General features: G+C 40.4%; 1 protein-coding gene across 13 annotated transcripts in view; it reads left to right on the forward strand.

Annotated features, from left to right (window-relative positions):
* Window positions 1–22,417, forward strand: part of FBXO34 (F-box protein 34) — an 81,393-nt gene extending 58,976 nt beyond the window's left edge. For 12 of the 13 annotated variants that reach the window (XM_032623749.1, XM_032623750.1, XM_032623759.1 and 9 more), the window contains one exon: window positions 19,162–22,417. In XM_032623749.1, the coding sequence (XP_032479640.1) occupies window positions 19,172–21,310 (2,139 nt within the window). In that variant the 5' untranslated portion in view covers window positions 19,162–19,171 and the 3' untranslated portion in view covers window positions 21,311–22,417. Of the gene's footprint in view, window positions 1–1,195; window positions 1,324–19,161 lie in introns of those variants that run through there. The other variant, XM_032623760.1, reaches the window with a different exon arrangement.
* The last annotated feature ends 210 nt before the right edge of the window (window positions 22,418–22,627 follow it).

Raw genomic sequence — 22,627 nt, forward strand, 5'->3', positions numbered from 1 at the left:
TTTTATATAAGATTGGGCAGTAGGAAAGAGGAATAAGCTTATTACTAGAAATTTTGGGGCAGGGAGTTTTGTATCATTTCTAACTCTTACCATGTTTGGCTTTGCTTGCTGTGTATAGTTTTGCATCTATTATAAATCTGATCTTGGGTGTCAGTTTTTCCTTTGTGGTTTGGTTTGTTAACAGTTGAAGTACCTAAAGGTTCTGGGTGTGAACTCTGCATGCTTTATAACTAATTTAGAACCAGGGAAGTTAGGGTTTTCTATTGAAGTAATTAAAGCATTGTGATATATATATACACATACATAATACACACACACATATAAACTTTATATATATAAAAACTTACACAGAAATTACCAAAACATGATAATAGGACATTATTTATGTTTTTATATACTTTACAGATGGAAGTTTTAAACATTTCTTGGTGTCTTCTTTTCTAGTTTGGAAATTTATTATACATTATACATTTTGTTAATGCTGTTTATTATACATTTTGTTAATGCTGATGTTGGTTTGGCTTTTTTTTTTTCTTAATCTATGTAAACATGACCTTAGACAGCTGTGTTTAATATAGTGAAGTGTCATGGGGAGACTTTACAGTGTTTCTTGTTGGGGCTTAGTGTCTATGTATTTTAGTATTTAAAGGATGTGGTTTGGGGCTTTGAAAATGAGAAGGAGGTTGCCTAACTCATAGCTGAATGCCTGCAGATCTAGATTGTTCTGTCCTGGAGGTTATTAGTAACATGAAAGTTGTTTTTTTTTTTTAATTTCTTTCCATTAGTCTGGTGTGAAAAAAATGAAAGTTGTTTTTATTCTAGTTAAAGTGACGGTATTAAGTATTGTGGCTCTGTGTGTTTGCGCTTGGCTGAGAGTAGGATTTTCTTTAAAATCTGATGTTGCATAGGAATGTTTTAGGTAACTAGAGTGCTGGAAAAAAGCTGCTGCTCAAGCCAAACGGATTTTTGCTTTGCAGAAAAGTGGCGCGGAGAGTCTCTGTGTCTCCACCTTATGTCTCCCATCTCTGAGAGAGCAGGGTGCTAGATCAGGAAATGATGGGTGGAGTTGCTTAATCGCATCAACTTCCTGGGCTGCCCAAGCATTGATTAGTCAGACACTCATAATGTTCCATTTAAGAGGTTCTTGCTGATTGGCTGGTTTCTTTTAAATCCTTAGGTTTGACATTCATGCTTACGAAAACCCTTGCCATGTGCAAGGCACTTTGCTGCATGCTCTATGAGAGATACAGAAAGGAGTAAGAGTATTCTTACCTTTCAGGAGCATACAGTATAGTAGGGGAGATGAAGACAAGATAGACCATGGTAAGTGTCCCAAGGGAGTAGTTCTGGGAATTCAAGCAAGGCTTATAGTAACCATTGATGGGTGTGGGTGGGGCTGTGGATGAGACCTGGGCAGGGAAGGGCCCAGTTGGGTTTCAGTAGTTCCTGTAGGTAAAGAGTGGCAAAGATGTTGATAGGTAGGGAAGAAAGGTCAAATGGCTACTGTGAAGGTGAAGGAAAAAGTAGGAGGAGGCAGGAGCTATTAATCATAAGCACTGAGATTTCCCCAAAATTCTGTCCAAAATTGTTCATGTGCGTACTCTGGCGTTTTTCTGGGCCAGAGAACTCAGACCTTTTCTCAGATTCTGAAAAGGATCTAGGGTCCAAGAAGATTGAGAACCACTGTGCTGAGTTATCAACCTTAGATGACTGAGAGGATGTTGAGGCTTTGTAGAGAAAAAAGGAGGTCATGTGGAACAGTTTTCCTTGTGGGAGGTAGGGTGGGATTTGGGGGAACTGAGCTTTTGAAATGGTCCCCCTAGGGGGGCAGGTTGCCTTGTCAAACTAGCAAGTTAGGTGGGTCCATTAATAACCCTGTATGACCCTGAAGGGCAGGTGTTTTCAGGAGCTCCTTAACATTATTTCCCCCTTTATTTGGAGTTCAGATTGATGAAGATGTGGGAGACGAGGATGCTACTGTAGAATAGTTCTGGCATTTACTTTTCATGAAGCTCTTCCTGTGTGTAAAGCGTTCCGTGTTTGATCCAATGGGGTATTTATAAAATGTCAGACAGGGAATTGCCCTTAAGGAGTTGATGGTATTGTAATGCTTTTCCTTTGGCTTTGTGTTCAGCTTGGATCTGTGTTCAGTTATCTTTAGGTCTTTGACCATTTCCTGGGCAAAGAGAAACATTTCTATTAACATGAACTTGAAGTGACTTTGGTCTGTGACAGTTATAAATATACTGTACTTATAATTAGGAACCTCTGTACAGCTGATTTAGTGACTTCTGGACAAATCATTTGACTCTTCTATTAATTGTTATATAAATGTATGTGTTTGTATACACACACATGGCCTCGTTTAAAATACTATGAAGCACATTTTAAAAATGACCTAGTGGGAATTCCCTGGCCGTCCAGTGGTTAGGGCCCCACGCTTCCACTGCAGGGGGCACGGGTTCGATTCCTGGTTGGGGAACTAAGATCCCACATGCTGCATGGCATGGCCACAAAAGACCCAGCACGTAGTATTCATTACACTTAGTTGGTCAGCTTCCACATTTGTGAAATGGGAATAATAAATAATAATTTTATGTATCTCATAGAATTGTCCTGAAGATGCAACTAATACATATACATACATAATCAAGTTCTTTAGAATAGTATACAGCTTAAGTACTTAATAAATATCAACGACTACATTATTAATAATAACATTTTAATATTAATACTATCATTTCCCCTGCCCCATGAGTGAATGTGGAGCGACTGTTGTTGTAAAAGAATTTGCAGTAAGATGTCTTTAAATAGTAAAATTCCCTATGTATTTATTTAAATATTTAATTTATGTTTATCTTTAAAGTTGTGGAAGTTAAGTGCACTTATACAAGGCAGAGTCAGGTATTAATTAGGCTGCGCATTTAGGTTACAGCATGAGGGATTGAAAGCCATATTTGTTTAATTAAGAAATGGGTTGATTGGCCTTGACCACTGTTGTCTTTCAGTTCTTTTTTATTTGACTGCCTGTGTGTTTGTCTCCCTTTTCTTATCTTTTTTGTGCCTTCTGGTTTATTTCCTGTTCAGTTTTCAGTAAAGGGTGTGGAGTAGGGCAAGAAGAACTTACGTTGGTTGGTGCCCTGGGTCTGAACCAGGAAGGAGTGCTGTCTCAGACAGCCTGGGGCTTAGTGGGGATGGACTTAACAATGATCCCTGCAGAGCTGCCTTACCCAGGGAACCTGTGAATTCCACAGTTTCTCACTCCAGATCAGATGGTATGCAGCTCCAACTGTGTGTGCATAATTAACATTTCTGGGCTCATTCATCCATTGTTTCCAAGTGCTTCCATTTATTTATTTCTCCTCTTGATTATGAGAAAATTTAGTTGTGTAACAAAAATACAGAGCTAGAATGATAAAACCCCACTTTGCCATTGCCCAGCTTCAACAATTTATCACCTCATGGCCAATCTTGCTTGATTTCTACTCTGAATCTCCTCTTCTCCCCCGTCTTGTTTTGAAGACATCATATCATTTAAGCCAAAAAGATTTTAGGATGTATATCTAAGGGATGAGGACTTAAAAATACATACATATATGTTAATTTTTATGGTATGTCTGTTTGACTGAGGATCCACATATTTGGTTGATTGGTTGGTTAAATATCTTAATGTATAGGCTCCCCTCTTCTTTCTTTCTCCCCCCAGGCCCCCTCCCATCTTGGAATTTGCTTGAAGAAACCAGTCTTATTTTGTTCTGTAGTTTCCCCTCAATCTAGATTTTGCTATTTTGTATTCCTCAAGTTTTTAGCATATTGCTGTCTCCTGCATTTCCTCTGAGACTGGCTCTAAAGGATTAACCAGATTAGAATAGATTTTTTTTTTTTAAGTGTCTTTCCCACCCCCCCACCCCATCAGGAGCATATAATGTCGGGTTGTGTTTCAGTTTTGTGATGTTAGCAGCTACTGATGATCATTGCCTAGATCCATTAATTCAATAAAGTTTGGAAAATGGTGATGTCTATTTCTATCATTCCTGCTATTTATTTTGAATCAAAACCTGTCGGGAAATAAAATTTAAGGCATTTAATGGCTTTAAGTGTATTTTATTTTGAATAAATATTTATTTGAATTAGTATTCTCTCTCTGACTTTGTAGCAGTGGTTAAAATATAGTGCATGATTTGGTGTTGAGATGTGCAATATGCTATATTGGGTAGCTGACAACTTCAGAATGACTTCAGACCCATGTAGTTCATTCACCTAGTGAGGAAATTACCTTAGAGTGCTTAAAATATGTCTGCTTAGTATAGTTAACTTTGGTATTACTTACTGAAGATCTTGGTTTCAAAATTGTGCAGTTTTTTTGTAAAACTGTAGAAGGGAGGCTTGGAAGATGATCTGATTTTGTTGAGTTTTTTAGTCCTATTTCATAACTGCCACATTTTAGATTTGAGTATTTTTTTGTTTGTTTTGTTTTTATTTATTTATCATTTATTTATTTTTTGGCTGCATTGGTCTTCGTTGCTGTGCATGGGCTTTCTCTAGTTGTGGCGAGCGGGGGCTACTCTTCATTGCATTGTGGTGGCTTGTTGCAGAGCACAGGCTCTAGGTGCGTGGGCTTCAGTAGTTGTGGCTCGCAGGCTCTAGAGCACAGGCTCAGTAGTTGTGGCTCACGGGTTTAGTTGCTCTGCGGCATGTGGGATCTTCCCGGACCAGGGCTCGAACCCATGTCCCCTGCATTGGCAAGCGGATTCTTAACCACTGCGCCACCAGGGAAGCCCTACATTTGAGTATTATTCACTGGTTTGTGGGGCCCACTTGGTATCTTTGATGACCTTCCAAATATTCCTATTAATATTTATAATATGACAATATTTTTGTTTATGGAAAGAATTAATTTGTTTATTAGAAAAAAACCAGTCACCTCATTTGTATTTCATTTAAAGCAAGCAGCTGAAGCTAGGGACTAGAGAGTGATCTAAGGCCTAGTGGTCTGAGCAGCTCAATGAAGCTCATAAGAATATCTGTGGTGGGGTTAATAAGGGGAGGTTTTCTTCAGTAGATCTAAAAGTGACCAGATAATTAACTTCTTTCCGCTCATACATACTTACTGACTTTCTTCTGTACTCTCTTCACATCTTGTTGTCAAGCTCAGTGCTCCTGAGGTGAGCCAATTTACCTTACTATTCATAGCTAATAAGTGTGGTTGAATTTTTTCTTCAGATACATCTGCAATGGAATGAACCTGATTTTTTCAGTAGTTTGCCAGATGGATCTTCAGCAAGTTAATTACCTAACTCTAAAGAGTTACCTAACTCTTTAGAAAATAATGGTATCCCTTTAACAAATAGCAGTTTTGTTTTCTGAGGCTTCATCTTGCCACTAATACTTTGTTGGATCCAACAGGCTATAGCCATCCAGTTGAGGTGCTTGTACAGTAGAGATGGATGTTACATTCTCATTCTGTTTTCCAGATTCAGGCTGTCTCATTTAGAATACATCATTCATTCAATTTCGACAAACATTTTTTTGAGTAAAATTCTGGGCAGCAGTGGTAAACCAGGCAGATTAAGGGTCCCTGTCCTTGGGAGCTTACATCTTAGTGAAATTATCCGCAGAGTTCCCCAGGTCAAATTTTACATAAATTTCTCTTTTGCCCAATTGTCTGAACATGTCCAAAGCTGCTTTTTGAGGAAAGTCAAAGAGAGTACCTTTGCAAAGAGAGAGTAGAATACAAGCCAGGTTTTAAAATTTCACAGCACAATGTTATCTTTGCTGGCTACGAGTTTGGTATGTAGAAAATAATGGAGCTTCTTTCACTAAACAAGACTTGCTAGTGATTTCTGCCTATTATTTTCTTTTTATTCTAAGATTTTGTGCTGAATTGCAATAGGTTTTCTTAGTTTAGATTTTCTGAAATAATATTTCTTCTCTCTTCCCCCCTCTGCCCACCTTTAGTGTTGGCTAGTAAGATTAAAATTTATTCTGATATTATTTGGTTGATCATTAGCTACTTCCAGGCCTTTGGGAAGTAGCTAAATGTAAATGATTATCACATATTCTGTATTTTTCAAGATAATCTCAATTTCAACTGTTTTGTTCCATTTTTGGACAAATTTGGTTTTTAATTTAGACAGTAAGGGGTCCTTTAGGACAGTCCTCTTTAACCTGAATCCATGGACCCTGATGAACTTCAGGGAGGTGTGGTTTGTAAATCTCCTGAAACAATGATGCCAAACTTTGTAGATAAGTGCCCTTTACTCTGGAGAGGCCTCTTTATTTTCATCAGAATATTCAAAGTGCTTATGGGGACTGCAAAATGGCTAATAACCACTGTATTCTGTATAAAAAAAGATTTTAATTAATAGGAATGATGACATTTTTCCCTTCCAGACATATTTTGCAGAAAGTTAGAAGACTGTCCAGCTGTTTACTATGGGAGCAGTGAGCTCTTGAATCATTTGAAATGTTCTTTAGCGCCATCTTAGGTTATACAGAGATCAAATTGAAATAGCTTTCTTGTTATTTTTATTTCTTGTTATTTTTCTTTTATGCGTTCTTAAAACATCACACTTTAACCTGTGAGTCCTTACACTTACCCCATTGTTACGGGCTGAATTGTGCACTCCTCCCACCTGCATATTTTGAAGCCTAACACCCCTCCCCCCTCCAGTACTTCATAATGTGACTGAATTGAGAGGGGGCTTTTAAAGAGGTAATTAAGGTAAAATGAGGTAGATAGGGTGGTCCCTAATGTAATCTAACTGGTGCCCTTAGAAGAAGAGGAAATTGGAACACAGAAGAGAGACACCAGGGACCCGTGTGCACAGAGGAAAGTCAGTGTGAGGCTACAGTGAGAAGCCGACCATTGGCAAGCCAAGGAGAAAGCCCTCAGAACAAAGCCAAACCTGCCCATACCTTGATCTTGGACTCCTAGCCTCCAGAACTGTGAGGAGTAACTAACTGTTCTGTTGTTTAAGCCACCTCGTCTGCGTTATTCTGTATGGTAGCCCTAGCAGATTAATACACTTATGATGAAGTAGCAGTTGAGTGACAATAAAAAGTGTAGCAAGGCAACTATTTCTCTTTGTCCCAGTGCATTTTGGGACAAATGATGAAGTGTTGTGTATAGCTTCACATAATCTAGTGCCTGAAAGAGATGGTACGACCTATGAAATCTCAGTAGAACATAATAATTTCTATTCTTATTGGTCTTATTCTTTATTGATTTGTTTTATCCTTTTACAATTTCCCGTTTGCCCATGGTTATATCTTAATGTCACTCTCTTTTATTCTCTAGCATTTCTCACTTTATGGAACTAATTTTTATAAGTAGGTCTATTTTAAATCAACACCAGAACAGTATCTTTGTGTATTCTTCTGTGTGTGTTGTGTACAGTCATTCCAGCCCAGCCTTATTCAGTAATGTCATCTGTCCTTAGGCCTCTGTTCCAGGCCACCACACTTACATTCAATTTTTGACGTTTCTCTTTGTCAGAAATAAATTTAAATATTTCTAATGATGCCTGCTTCTACTGCTAACTTGATTCGATACCTTGGAAACTTTTAGATTTGGAAATGAATGTAAGGCTAAGGGAACGATGTGTTTCTCAAATTTGCCATGAGGGCAGGAGTTCTATCAGTTTTGTTTAGACTGAAGCCCCATGGTCTAGCACAACACCTTGTTTCAAGGAAAATTAAATATTTGATAAATGAGTAGATTAATTTTAAGTAAGGGATCAAACCCAAGTATCCAAAATTGAACCCATAGCCCAGATTCTGCTGTTTCACAGACTTCTCAGTCTTTATTCATGACACTGAGAATAAGCTTGTTAAGGAGTACCTACTCCATCCACGTGTTCCTCACCTGCTCTCTTCCTCATTGCACAGTGTGGTAGGTAAGAGCCGGGCCTTTGGCTCCTGACTCAGTGCACATCCATGCTCCTCGATGTGCTTATGTGATCTTGGCAAGTCCTTAACCTCCACACCTCTACTTTGGGTTCTTCATCAGTAATTGGAGATAATAAGAGTATACAATTTCCAAGTTTTTTTTGGAAATTATGAGTTTAGAACAATGCCTGGCACATAGTAAACATTTTAAAGCTGTTAGAGCTAGTATTATCCTAGAGTAGAAACAGATTATTCTCACATATTTGTATCTTTTATCTCTAGTTCTACATTGATTTCTTTCTCTAGGCACAAAACCAATTCACTTCAAATAACCAAATCTTTGTCATCAAACTGGCATGGTTGGGACTTTCCTGGTGGCACAGTGGTTAAGAATCCGTCTGCCAATGCAGGGGACACGGGTTCGATCCCTGGTCCGGGAAGATCCCACATGCAGCGGAGCAGCTAAGCCCATGAGCCACAACTACTGAGCTTGTGCTCAAGAGTCCGCAAGCCACAACTACTGAGCCCATGTGCCACAACTACTGAAGCCTGTGTGCCTAGAGCCTGTGCTCTGCAACAAGAGAAGCCATGACAATGAGAAGCCTGCGCACTGCAATGAAGAGTAGCCCCTGCCCACTGCAACTAGAGAAAGCCTGTGTACAGCAATGACAATCTAACACAGCCCAAAATAAAAACAAACCAATTAATTAATTAATTAAAAAAAAAAACTGGCATGGTTTTCGTGGTGGTAGCAATGTAAATTAGCGTTAACCTGTTTGGAAGTGGTTGGGCAAGATATATCCAGTCATAAAAATAGTGACACTCTGATTCATGAATTCCACTTCTGAGAATCTTCTAAGGACATACCCTTAAATGCTTAAGAGATTGTATCCATGAAGATGTTACGTTATAATATCCAGGGCTGGAGGGAACGGTGTAATATATTCTGGCACTTACACATTTACAATTGATGGGTCTGAAGACCGTGTAATAACATGGAAGATATTTGAGGTGAAAAGTAAAACATTGTATGTACAATATGATTACAACCATGTTAAATAAATACATACATCCAGGAATTTCCAGAGGATAGGGCTTATAAGGGCTCTTTTAACCCCCTGACTTCTTTTCAGATTCTGGATTTATATAAAGCTGGTTCTAAAGGCCCAAAGTTAACCCTGAAATTGAGTTCTTTATATCTTGTTATAAACCATTACCTTTCTTCCTATTTGGTTTGGGAGCTCCAGATTTAGTTACATTCTGCAGAATGGGATTGGCTGTGGGGTTGCAAAGATGAACAGACCCTCTGTGTACTCAAGGAATGGTTTTATATGAGATGTCTTATACAAGTACATAAAACCCAATACGTAGTTTTTGTCCAATAACGTGACAGTTTGGGCTCCTTGGTGCCTAATGGTTGGTTGGTTTTCTGTAGTGTAGATTTCTCACTTTTACCCCTGGAAAAATACTCATTTTTAACTTCAGTACTTAAACTGGCTTCAGTAAGCTCTAATAGCCTCAAAGCAACAACTTTTTCAGTTTTCTATTGACCATAAACTTCTTTTCTCTACAAGTGGTAATTCTTAACAAAGGGTACTTTAACCACCCAGTGCAGACTGCTTCTTCAGTCTTGGTTCAACAGATTCTAGAGGGATGTGGTAGAAGGAAGAGTAATTACTAAAGAGCTGGGCACAGTCAGGACTGTGATTTAGGCTTATTTCTTTGATGAACACTGTGGGTCCTATTTCTGAAGTAATCCCCCACCCCTTCCACCGCCACCCAGGATTGCTGACAGAAGTCTTAACTTGCCAGCTCATTTGTCTGCGTTGATAATGCAAGCAAACTCTTTTGCTTGATGCCTTAACGTTTGTTACCCTGAAGTTTTACTTTTTTTACCTTTTCCCTTCCTGAGGGGATAAGCCATTTTAAAATTCAGATGTCTAATACATAAAATAGATAACTAATAAGGATCTACTGTATAGCACAGGGAACTCTTAATACTCTGTAATGACCTATATGGGAAGAGAATCTAAAGAAGAGTGGGTATATGTATATGTATAACCAATACACTTTGCTGTACAGCAGAAAGTAATGCAACATTGTAAATCAACTATACTCCAATAAAGATTAGAACTAAAATAAAACTTAGTTGTCTGTAACATTGTTAATGGGCCAGCTTGTGCCCAGTGGGCTATGTTAGGTGCTTGGCTCAAGATCAAGGCCCGAGACTGAGTGGTGTGAGTACATTGGCAGTCAAGCACAGTGTGTTGCTGCATTTATTTATACTCGAGAATTAGTTGCTATTCTCTGATTTTTTCATATGAAATGTTATTTGGCACCTTAATGGATTTTTGAACTACATTCACGGTTGGCCTTAGAATCTTTAACATTTATTCCCTAAAGGGGATGACATCCTTATGTCTGAGTTACATTTTGATCAAATAGGGCATATGTTAAAGCTCTGATTAGTTCTTTGAAAGTACTGCATGTGCAAATGATATCAAAAATTGTTGCCTTAAAAGTATATAAATTCTGGGCTTCCCTGGTGGCGCAGTGGTTGGGAGTCCGCCTGCCGATGCAGGGGACACGGGTTCGTGTCCCAGTCTTGGAAGATCCCACATGCTGTGGAACGGCTGGGCCCGTAAGCCATGGCCGCTGAGCCTGTACGTCCGGAGCCTGTGCTCCGCAATGGGAGAGGCCACAACAGTGAGAGGCCTGTGTATCACCAAAAAAAAAAAAAAAATATATATATATATATATATATATATATATATATATATATATATATTCTATAAAAATATATATGGAGGGAATTCCCTGGTGGCGCAATGGATAAGACTCCACGCTCCCAGTGCAGGGGACCTGGGTTCAGTCCCTGGTCAGTGAACTAGATCCCACATTCATGCTGCAACTAAGAGTTTGTATGCCACAACTAAGGAGCCCAGCTGCCTCAACTAAGGAGCGCACGTGCTGCAACTAAGACCCTGCACAACCAAATATTTTTAAAAATGTATGGAAGAATGATGGTTTCAAAGTTTAAAAAAAGCATCGGCACACTCAAGGAAGTAACAGCTTTCTATGTGAAAGAGTAGAGGTTTTTTTTCCCTTTGTTTTCTGTAAGAAATATTAGAATAGGAAAAATAAGTGTAAACAAAGAATGCTGCTCCAGTTCCCCTTCTACGAGGATCAAGCCATTAGCCTGAGGGGAATTCAGGTTGGAGAAAAACAGGAGGCATTTTGTGCTTTGGACACATGGACCTAGATAGTTAAGATGTGTAGCTAAGGAATAATGTCAGTGAACCCAGCTTCTTATATCTTCCCATACATAGAAAAGCACTGAAAGCATTCCCTTGAGATGTCTGTTCTTTGTGATTAGCAGTAATCTTTTGCTTAACTGCAAGGCTTCTCCACCCCCGCCGCCCCCACCCCCACCCCCTGCTGATAAACCACATATATGCATCTTGGTTCCTTCCTTACCTTTCTGGAGCAGTTCCTCAGAGCTATCTGAGAGGCTGTCTCCTGGGCTGTAGTTCTCAGTGAGGTCCCCTAATAAAACTTAATTCACAACTTTTACATGGTGCATTTTTTTTTAAGTCGACATAAGCAGTAGGGTTTTAACAGAAATGCTGAATATCTAAAAATTTGTGGAAGCAAAATTTTCTTGGTAATCCTCAGTGTACTTTTCAAAATATGTTAATGATTTTGGGGGAGCTAAACTTTTTATTAGGTTTCATTTGTTTTGATGTTCATTCTAGTAGTAGATGTCTTATCAGCTTAGATAGCAGTAAATTGTGATATGCCAGAGTTTTGTATTTGGCATTATGTCACAGGAGCAATAGGAAATAATTTTGTGAACTACTGTTCACAACATGGTAAATTTAACAAAACCTAATACTTCGATTTGTCTCTATTCCCAATTGTTATTTAATAATTGATAACAGCTGTAGTGAGTGTTTTGTCCTCCAGGCCCTTCCCTTTCCTCCTTACTTTAAGAAAAGGGGGGAGGGGTCCCACGTAAACTTGGATAATATCACTAAATCAGTATTTTGCAATACAGTTAAAATGTGTTAGGTGTTGCTTCTGTTGCAGTCATAGTAGAAGAGCAAAGTAGTGGCTACCCTTCTTAATTTGTAACCTTTTCAGGATGTTTTAGATACTTTGTTGTCCCATCAGGTTCATCATAAACCTTGATTTTCTGGAAGTTTTAAATCATATAGCATCTATGTTACAGATAACTATGAAGCAGGTGTGTCTTATATTTAAATACCATTGTGAATTCTGAGATTGATGAAAACTGTGAGTGGTGAGTTCTTGAAAACCATGCATGCGTGTTTCCAAAGGCTATTTTCTGTATTCAGTATCTATTAACAGACAGTAAAGGATTTTTCCATTAAATTGTGCACTACTAACCATCTAATCCTCCTGAGGCGAAGTTCAAAGTTCCCATGAAATGTTTTTAGGTAATATTACTTTAAAAAAAGGAGTGAACTCCCTCTCGGAAAAAAGCCAGTCCCCAATATTTTGGAACTCAGTTTGAGAAATACCGTCTTTTCTGGCTTAGAGTTTGTTCTGTTTTATTGTTAAGGTACTCTGAGAGTTGGGTGCATTCTGTCAGTGCTTAGAGGTTAATGAGAGTCTTTCCTTGTGTCTCCGCCTGTATTCACACCCTCCCGGTGTTGGCATTTTTTCTGCTTTAATAGCCATAGGGGCAGTTTCTACATACTTTAAATTGGTGTGGCTTCTTACGTTATATGTCTGCTTTACATCATCACAGTTCTGTGTAGAGGTTTTATGTGGCACTTAAGAAAAACTGACCCCAGTTTGAAAGATAGAAGCTCTTTGAATAGATGCTGTCAGAATTATTTAATTCTATTTGTGTCATGATTGAACCTAGGATTTTAATTTTTATTTATTTATTTTTGTAAGCAAGGAAAATATAGATCCGGGAGACTTATCTGATTCTAATCTTAATTCTTCTATTATCTACCTGTGGGGCTTCAAAAGTCATATTAGCTCTGTCACCTCATTTGCAAAAAACAAGGATTTTGCTTATATACGTGGAGTACTTTGTTGAAGTTGCTTATCGTTTCTATAATGGTCCAGTGAAGAAGGCAGTCATAAGATGTTCTCTGGAAGCTTTTATGTTTTTAAAGAAACAGTGATTTATTTACTGTACACTTTTTTTCCCCTCTCAAGGTATCATGGGAGGGATCTTTCAGGGACTATTCTATGTTTATTCCTCTAACCTTTTGTAAATCAAGAGTAGCTCCAGTTATACTAATAAATGACTCCTCTTTGGAATTAGCATTCCTGAAGCTTTAATAAAGTAGAAAGAAAAAGGAAACACCTTATCTTCTAGCCTGTTTAGATGGGCAAGGCTGTGGACTAGGAGTGACAAGTTAGGAAACAGGCCTTCGATGTTAGGCTCCTATTAGCACGAAGTCTGTTAGCACTAAGAGAAATCTCGTCCTTTCCCCTATTCTGATCGCATATTACCATTTGATTCCTCATTGATCAATTCAGTCCTCTATAGACTAGAGTTAGTGTGATTCTTTAGACTTTAGCATTTATCTAGGCCTTTTTGCAAAGTTAAATTCTCTCCCATGGCTTAATTTTTGGATTGTACAATATGTTTAGGTTAGAGTTTTTCCAGCTTTTTTGAGCTGAAATCAGAAATTAAGAGTCAATAAAGAATACTGGAATTATTTGAAAGCAAGATTTTGGTCTTTACTGGAGGAAAGTTGTTCAACTTTTAATTGATTCATTATTATATCTCAATTTATTCCTGGAAAGGACTTAAGGTGACAGGTATGTACAAAGACTTTCTCCTTTATAGCCAAACTTTGTGAAAAAGTTGCTAACGTTCACTGTTTCACCTTCCATTCACTCCTTCACCATGAGTTTTTGGCTCTGCCCTACTCACCCACTGCAGTTTCTCACAGCAGAGTCACCAGGGGTCTCCATCACTAACTGGACACAACTCTTTTTTTCTTTCCTTTTTTTTTGCCATGCCGCGTGACTGGTGGGATCTTAGTTCCCCAACCAGGGATTGAACTTGGGCCCTCGGCAATGACAGTATGGAGTCCTAACCACTGGACTGCCAGGGGATTCCCCCAGACAGAATTCTTGATATGACCTTGCTAGGGTGTGTGATTGCTCTTTATTTTTATGTACATTTTTTCTTATTATAACGGTAATATATGCAATATATGTTCATTGTGAAAATTTTGGAAAAAGACATACGTAATCTCTGTCCAGAAAACTTTTTCCTCATTGAATTTCTGTCACAACTGTCTTGTTCCTTTCCTCATATTTCTCTTGGCCAGACTTGTGTCAGTCTGCCTACTAGGTATCTCTAGCTTGCATGCAGCATTTTTAAAAAACTGAACTTAACGTTTCCCCTGCTCCAAATCTGCTCAGCTACCTTTGTCACCATCTCACTAAAAGGTAGCACTCTTCGTCCAGTTGCTGTAGCCTTGAGGACTCATCCTTGACTCCACTCCCTCAACCTCCATTTATAATCAGTAGCTAAAATCCTGCCTGTTCTTCCTTTCTAACCCATTTACTTCTGTCTGTCCACCTTAGCTGGGACTTTGATTATTTCTCACCTACCTCACCTACCTTTTGAATTTTTAGGACTTTGTTTATCTTCCTTCAGGGCTTTTCTGACCTGTTTCTGTACCCTTAAGACTAAGCTTGGTGCTGGTGGTCTCCTCTCTTCCTTTCATACACTCCTTCCTTGTCTGTCCTCTCCTTCCCCCTTCCTCCCCTCGTGGACTCCCGGCACCTGTACTATCCTTATAACACATACCACATGCTGTCGTAATTGCCTATTTGATTTTCTGTCTCCTTAAGGGCAGTAACTATGTCTTATTCATAATTGCAACACTAATATCCAACCCAGAGTGTTTAGTAAATTTCAGATAATGAATGGATAGAAAGAAATGGGTGGCAGTTAGTATGAAAAAAGTTGGAAGCTGTTCCGTTAGTTTTATGGCTCTGCCTGCCGTAAAATTTGTGTATTAGGTGATATGATCGGCCTTCATCTACTTGGTCCTGTGGTAATGGTCTGTGAACAAGCTTCCAAAGTGTGAATTATGGTAGGGCAGGAGTGAAGCTGTGATAGGTTGGCTGGGGTGGGCTCCATGACCTTGCATTTCATGGATGAGGAGGTTAGGCTTTCCTGTAGCTGACGACAGTGTAGCAAAGGTAAGATATGACAGCTAAAATTAGGGCAGTTGTGCTAGGGATGAACAAGAAGGGAGGGTGACTTGGTGATTGGATGGGAGGAGGAATCGAAGTGACTCAACTTTCTGGCTTGGTTGACCAGGTACTTGGTGCTGTCATTAAATAGTCATTTTGATTTTTGAGATTCTTTTTGTCATCCAGGTGAGTATGTCTGTTAGGCATGTCATAGGATATGACGTTTGGGAGAGCATACCTCTGGGGAGTCATGAATCTGTGGTCATTAAAACTATGAGGTCGGGGCTTCCCTGGTGGCGCAGTGGTTGAGAGTCCGCCTGCCGATGCAGGGGACACGGGTTCGTGCCCCGGTCCGGGAGGATCCCACATGCCGCGGAGCGGCTGGGCCCGTGAGCCACACCTACTGAGCCTGCGCGTCTGGAGCCTGTGCTCCGCAGCAAGAAAGGCCGCGATAGTGAGAGGCCTGCGCACCGTGATGAAGAGTGGCCCCCCGCTTGCCACGACTAAAGAAAGCCCTCGCACAGAAACGAAGACCCAACCCAGCAAAAATAAATTAATTAATAAACTCCTACCCCCAACATCTAAAAAAAAAAAAAAAAAAAATCTATTTAAAACTATGAGGTCACTTAGATATATAGCTTAAGAGTAATAATGGTCTAGAAAAAGAAAGAACTCTGAGGAATACATCAGTGCTTAAAGGCTGGAGAAGAAGAGAGCTGGGAAAGCAGTGTCAAAGAAACTGAGGAGTTGGAGTTGGAGAGGAAATTTGGCAATAACATGGCCATTGACTTTTTTGGTGTTTTGAAGAGAATAACAGGTAAGAAGATGGGTCTGTCTTTACGCATCTTTTAGAGTAGACGCTTCAGCATGGACTGTCCCATCGGCTTTTTGTTGGGCAGTTCCACCTCACCCCTGTCAGTAGCCCAGCCCCCCAGCCCACATCCAGAACTCCCCTGACATGCTTAGATCTAACACATGACCTTTTTTTTTCTTTTTTTTTTTGCGGTACGCGGGCCTCTCACTGTTGTGGCCTCTCCCGTTACGGAGCACAGGCTCCGGACGCACAGGCTCAGCGGCCATGGCTCACGGGCCCAGCTGCTCTGCAGCATGTGGGATCTTCCCGGACCGGGGCACGTGGCATGTGGGATCTTCCCGGACCGGGGCACGAACCCGTGTCCGCTGCATCGGCAGGCGAACTCTCAACCACTGCGCCACCAGGGAAGCCCTAACACATGACCTTTAAGTTCCCTTCCGAATTCAATCTAAGGTTAAAAACAGGGACTTCCCTGATGGTCCAGTGGGTAAGACAGCGGGCTCCCAATGCAGGGGTCCCAGGTTCGATCCCTGGTTGGGGAACTAGATCCCACATGCAGCAGCTAAAGATCCCACGTGCCGTGCAACTAAGACCTGGCGCAGCCAAAATAAATAAATAAATATTCAAAAAAAACAAACAAAAAACAGATTGTTGGCCCAGTCCCAGAAATTCTGATTCAACGGGCCCAGGGATCTTAACTTTTTACAAGGACATTTCTGAGTGTCTAATGAACACTCATGTGTGGGTAGGTGCTGTAACCCTGCATTAAAGCAGGACTTTAATAAAGCAGAACTTTATCGTGGCGAACTTTTAAAATACTCCTGTGCGAAGAGATTGGCAACCATGGAAACCTGGCTGGAGCTTTCTGCAGTGCCTGTCTGTAGTTGAGGGGGTGAGTTGGAGAGGGTGGGGAAAGCACCACCATCTGATATAATCTGTTAGAGATGTAGAGTTTTTATTTTATGAATTTTTGCAGTAGATGCCCTTGATGCTCTGCATCATATCCTCATGGTCCACCACTGATTTCAACCCAGACTCAGATTTTTGCCGTTTCTTTGAGTCTTGCCAGCACTTTTCTGTCTCAGGGCCTTCAAGCCCAGCACAGGAAGGGGGAGAGGTTAATACTCCAGCCATCCTTCAGCCAGTGGAGGATGTGAGCCTGTGCCTAAAGGTTCTGCTTCCTTTGGGGGGTCCCACAGAATCACCACTCACCCTCCAGCAGTCACCCTGGTTGCATCGAATGACCTTACTGGCTTTTTTCATTCGCTGTTGTACCTGTCTTCACTTTTGTTCCATGGGATCATCTCCTGTTTTAATCCCGCTGAAACCTTGTCTATTAGTAATGTATCAGTTGAGCTGACTTTACAGGTTAATATACGCAAACAAAAGCCATCTGCAATCACATTAGTTTCTTCCAAATGTTGCTGTCTATCAATAATGGCACCTAAAATAATTTGTGGGGGAGGAATGCAAAGAAAACATATTGTGTGATGCAGAATGGCACACACATTGCTGAAGTTTAAATTTATTCACAGACATTCTGTAATGAGATCATTATGTGAGAATTAATTGGATTTTTCAACAACCTCCATTTCTTAGATTTCACTTAGACAGGGATTGAAGGGATATGAAAAACCAGAAAATTGTTGACAGAGAGATGGCACTAGATGTGCCTCTTTTATTCATTTATTTTATTCATATATCTTTATCTTGTTCTTGAAGAATTCTGGGTGGCTCTTTTTATAAGACTAAATTATAGATATAGAATATAATGTTTCTGTAATTCTATAAAATATAAAGCTATTAAAAATGCTGTAGTGCACAAAGGGGGGAGATCTCAACAGATGTAGAATATAATTGCTAAAGATCAGAAACAAATCAATCTGATCTATTTCAGGGGTATCTTTTAAAAGGTACTTCGTGTGCCTTAAAAGTAAGATTTCAGTTTACCTAGCTAGAAGGTATTCATATCCATATTTCTTCTTTTAGCTGAGACTGGACTCTAGGAATTAAATTTGAAGTGAAAGGTAAATTTGTTCGGGATGATCACTTTCATTCTTGATGAATAAAACTGATACCTGAAAGCAGTTCGCATGGAGGCTGCCGCATTGCAGGCACTGGGTAAATGTTACGGGGCGAATGAGAAAGTGATATGCTGGATTGCCCAATGTGTGTGTCTTAGACTTTGTCCCCAGGAGCGAGAGTGGGTGAGAGCCCATGTGCTTAGACCTGTGAAAGCCCTTGCTGTTGCTCCACATCTGTGACTGCAGATGTTTATTTTGGTCTGTAGGTTTACTTTGTAGGAGACCAGGCATCCCTACGAGACACTTTTTCCTCAATCCAGGTGTTCTGTGTAGCAGTGGGATATTTTGACATACAAATTGACAAAATCATTAAATAATCTAGTATTCCAACCCCTCAGTTAACATTTCAACTCAGACCCAGAGAGGAAGTGACTTACCCAAGGTAAAATCACCCTGTCTAGCTAATTAGTGATATGACAAGGACTAGAACACATGTCTCTGCATGTAATCAATCATCTTTATAATTTCTAAAATGGTTACCATCTCCACCCCTAGCCAGGGGACAAAACAGGCACTGTTTTTCTGAACTAGTGAATTAATAAAGATTGTGGGCTTTGTATTTAATTTGCAGAAAATTTAACAGTTAAGAGCTTACACAAGTACATTGTTTAGAAAATCAACACTAATAGATGGGCAAAGCAACATAAGCAGACAAGTGAAAATACAGATATCTAAAATATTCAACAGTATGGGAATAGCTTAGAAAGCAATATAACAATTTTGATAGACTGTTTTGCAATCAATAACATGCTAGTTTTGATTACTTAGAAAGAAATAGTGTTACTATACTAGAGATTCTGGATGGGTTCCTTTTATACTTTCATTTCTTCTTTACTGTGCCTTGTACTGACCCTTGAGTGTTTTTAGTAAGTTCAAATTTCTTTACATTTAAAGCACTAATTTTATGTATAGAATGTTAACTAATGTCAGTCTGAAATTCACCCATTTATTTTCTGGTCTGTATACCATGGAAAGTAGTTATTTTTGCTTTTGTTGTTCTTGATTTGTACGTTAAAAACTAGCTGAAATGAGAGTTGGTAAAGATTTAGTGAACTGATAGAAAATGTTTCTATTACTTGCTAGAACCATCTGAGTGTAAGTTTAAAAAAAAAGAAGCTTTTCTAAAAATGAAATCAGTATCTTAATCAAATGTGTATTTCCTCCTTGTAGAGCCTCTGTTATGCACCTAAAGCCATACTGGAAACTCCAGAAGAAAGTGCGACCTTTGGAAATCAGCAAGGAAACTCTGAGAACTCCTATGAGCCACCAACAAGCTATAAATGATGAAAAATGCAAAGCTAGCTGTATGAAACCAAGTGTCTTTCCTTTAGCCTCTCTTGGTAAAGCATCATCTCGAAAGCCTCTTGGAATCCTTTCTCCAAATGTCCTGTGCAGTATGAGTGGGAACAGTCCTGAAGAGAGCAGCGTGAATGTTAAAACCAAGAAGAATGCATCGTCTGCAACAATCCACCAGGGTGAGGAAGGGGAAGGGCCACTTGATATCTGGGCTGTTGTGAAACCGGGAAATACCAAGGAAAAGATTGCATTCTTTGCAGCCCACCAGTGTAGTAATAGAATAGGATCTATGAAAATAAAAAGCTCCTGGGATATTGATGGGAGAGCTACTAAAAGAAGGAAAAAATCAGGGGATCTTAAAAAAGTCAAGATACAGTTAGAAAGGATGAAGGAAGTCAACAGCAGATGCTACCAACCTGAGCCTTTTGCGTGTGGCATCGAGCATTGTTCTGTGCATTACGTGAGTGACAACGGGGACGGAGTCTATGCCGGGAGGCCTTTGTCGGTCATACAAATGGTTGCCTTCCTCGAGCAAAGAGCCAGTGCTCTGCTAGCCAGTTGTGCGAAAAACTGCACTAACTCACCTGCTGTGGTGCGGTTTTCCGGGCAATCCAGAGGTGTGCCCCCAGCCCCCGAGCCCTTGTCTGCCCCAGGAGCATGTGAAGAACCCATGGAAAGGAGAAATCCTGAGGTTGGTGAACCACAGAGTGAGCCAGTCCGTGTCCTTGACATGGTAGCCAGGCTGGAGTCCGAGTGCCTGAAGCAGCAGAGCCAGCGTGAGCCTGGGAGCCTCTCGAGGAATAACAGCTTCCGTCGCAATGTGGGCCGCGTGTTGCTTGTGAATGGCACCCAGGCTGAGGAAAGCAAAACAAACAAAGGCGCCTTGGAGGTACCTGACACTCAGGTGAAAACTGTGGGGTCTGTATCTGTGGACTGTGGCCCCTTAAGAGCTGACCATTGTTCTCCCAAGGGGGACCAGGCCTGGGACGGCGCTCCTCGGGGCTGTCCCTCATTGCCAGCAGGCGTGAGTTTGCACACGGACAGTGCAGAATTAGAGCCAGATCAGCAGACTGCCATGAAAAACAGCAATACACATGATGTGGAAATGACAGAGGAACTTGTTGGGTCACCTTTTCCTCCTCGCACCTGTCCGCAAGCCATTGAATTGCCCCCTGATGCTATTGATGGTATGAGTGAAGAGCTTGTGCCTCTTGCTAGCCAAAATCCTGATCAGAGAAGAAAAGAATCTTTGTGCATTAGTATCACTGTGTCCAAGGTAGAGAAAGACCAGCCTTCCAGTTCAAAGTCCTGCGAAGACCCACTTCCAGGGATGTTGTTTTTTTTGCCATCTGGTCAGCACCAGTCGGGCTGTGCCCAGCTGAATGAAAGCACAGCAGAAGAGTCTTCCGAGGCCAGTCAGCTTGAAGATGCTGCAGAGGGTGACAGTGCATCTGAGGAAAAGAGTGTCTCGGCTGATTCATTTGTCCCGCTGGCTTCTGTGGAAAGTACATTACCAGTGCTTGAGGCATCCAGTTGGAAGAAGCAGGTGTCGCATGACTTTCTGGAGACCAGGTTTAAAATCCAGCAGCTTTTGGAGCCTCAGCAGTACATGGCTTTTCTGCCCCACCACATTATGGTGAAAATCTTCAGGTTACTTCCCACTAAGAGTTTAGTGGCTCTTAAATGTACCTGCTGCTATTTCAAGTTTATCATTGAATATTACAATATCAGGCCAGCAGATTCTCGCTGGGTTCGGGATCCACGCTATAGAGAGGATCCGTGCAAGCAGTGCAAGAAAAAATATGTGAAAGGGGATGTGTCCCTGTGCCGGTGGCACCCCAAGCCCTATTGCCAGGCATTGCCCTATGGGCCGGGATACTGGATGTGCTGCCACCGGTCTCAGAAGGGCTTCCCTGGCTGTAAGCTGGGGCTTCATGACAATCACTGGGTCCCTGCTTGCCATAGCTTTAATCGGGCAATCCATAAGAAAGCAAAAGGGACTGAAACTGAAGAGGAGTACTAAAGTTTATGTGCGAGGCAACGGACTGATTTTTAAAACTGCAAACCGCCACCTAGATATGCCGTTCCAGTGAGTGTTGCCTCTCAGTCTTCGTTCCAGGAGAACCTCTGCTACTCCATCAGGACCGCCATTGCTCAGGCATCTTAAATCTCTGAATTTACAAGCTGTACAAGAAAATCGGTCTCATCGTTTTATAGTGGTGCCTCATGCTTGATCCGGGGTTGTATCCCACAGTTTGATCCACTTGGCTGTGAATAACTATGCCTGTTTTCCCAAATCAAATCCTTCTTCAAAGGATTGTTCAAAGAAGACTTGCCACCGTCAAGAATGTTCAGCAGAGTTCGTCGCAGACTATGCAGGCAACCCCCAGAAAGGGGTTCTGGGCATGTTTTGAGCACTGGCACCATATCTGAAATAAGTGAATAGTGTCCTATGAAGAGAATAGCAGTACTCTTGGGTGAAAAGTCTGCTTACAAAGAAAAGTTAGGCACCTTACCTTAGACCTTGTATGCTTGATCTGTGAGACTGATGTTTGTGGTTGGAGACGGATTTCATGCCCTGTGGTGTTTACAGTGTATATAATGGTTGTGTTTTCATAGGGCTATGAAAGTGCACATTAAACCCGAGCGCCTTTACTTTAGATGAGTGCTTTTGGCCCCTCTGTAAATAACACTATTAGAATCCAGTTGTAAAGAGCGGACAGCTGACTGAACATAATCACCACAATGCAGCTAGGAGAGTGTTGCAGCTACAACTGTGTGGATTTTTTTTTGGTTTTTTGTTTTTTTGGTCTCGTCTCAAATTTGTATAAAATATGAATGTTTCCCAAATAAACTATGAATGTTTTCTGTATAATATATGAATGTTTCTGAGAAGAAACTCTAAATAGTTAAGAGGTTAACCTGTTGAAAGGATACCAAATAATGGTTTAACTGGACAACCTTAAAAAACTAGCATAGAGAACAATCCTTTGTTATATTTTAGTGATTCGCCAAGAATGAGAGAATATTATACAGTCAGATTATAACATTCTTGTCTATTTTATTCTTTCTGTCTGGTTACAAATTTTTTTTAACTTCAATAAAAACATGCATCTTAAATGGGACCTGAGTTTTGCAGATGTGTTTTCTTTTTTGAGGTAATATTGATGAGGGATATTGTGAACTGAATCCTAAGAATTAAAAAAAAAATTTGAGTTGTTGGAAGGGGAGAGAGAATTCTTTTCTACCACTGGAAAGAGACCATCTTCACTTAACATTATGAGCTTACATTTTTGCAACCCTTTAACACTTAGTTTGAATTTGTTGTCTGCCCAGCACC

This window comes from Phocoena sinus, chromosome 2 (genome assembly GCF_008692025.1).
Source record: "Phocoena sinus isolate mPhoSin1 chromosome 2, mPhoSin1.pri, whole genome shotgun sequence".
Classification (NCBI taxonomy): domain Eukaryota; kingdom Metazoa; phylum Chordata; class Mammalia; order Artiodactyla; family Phocoenidae; genus Phocoena; species Phocoena sinus.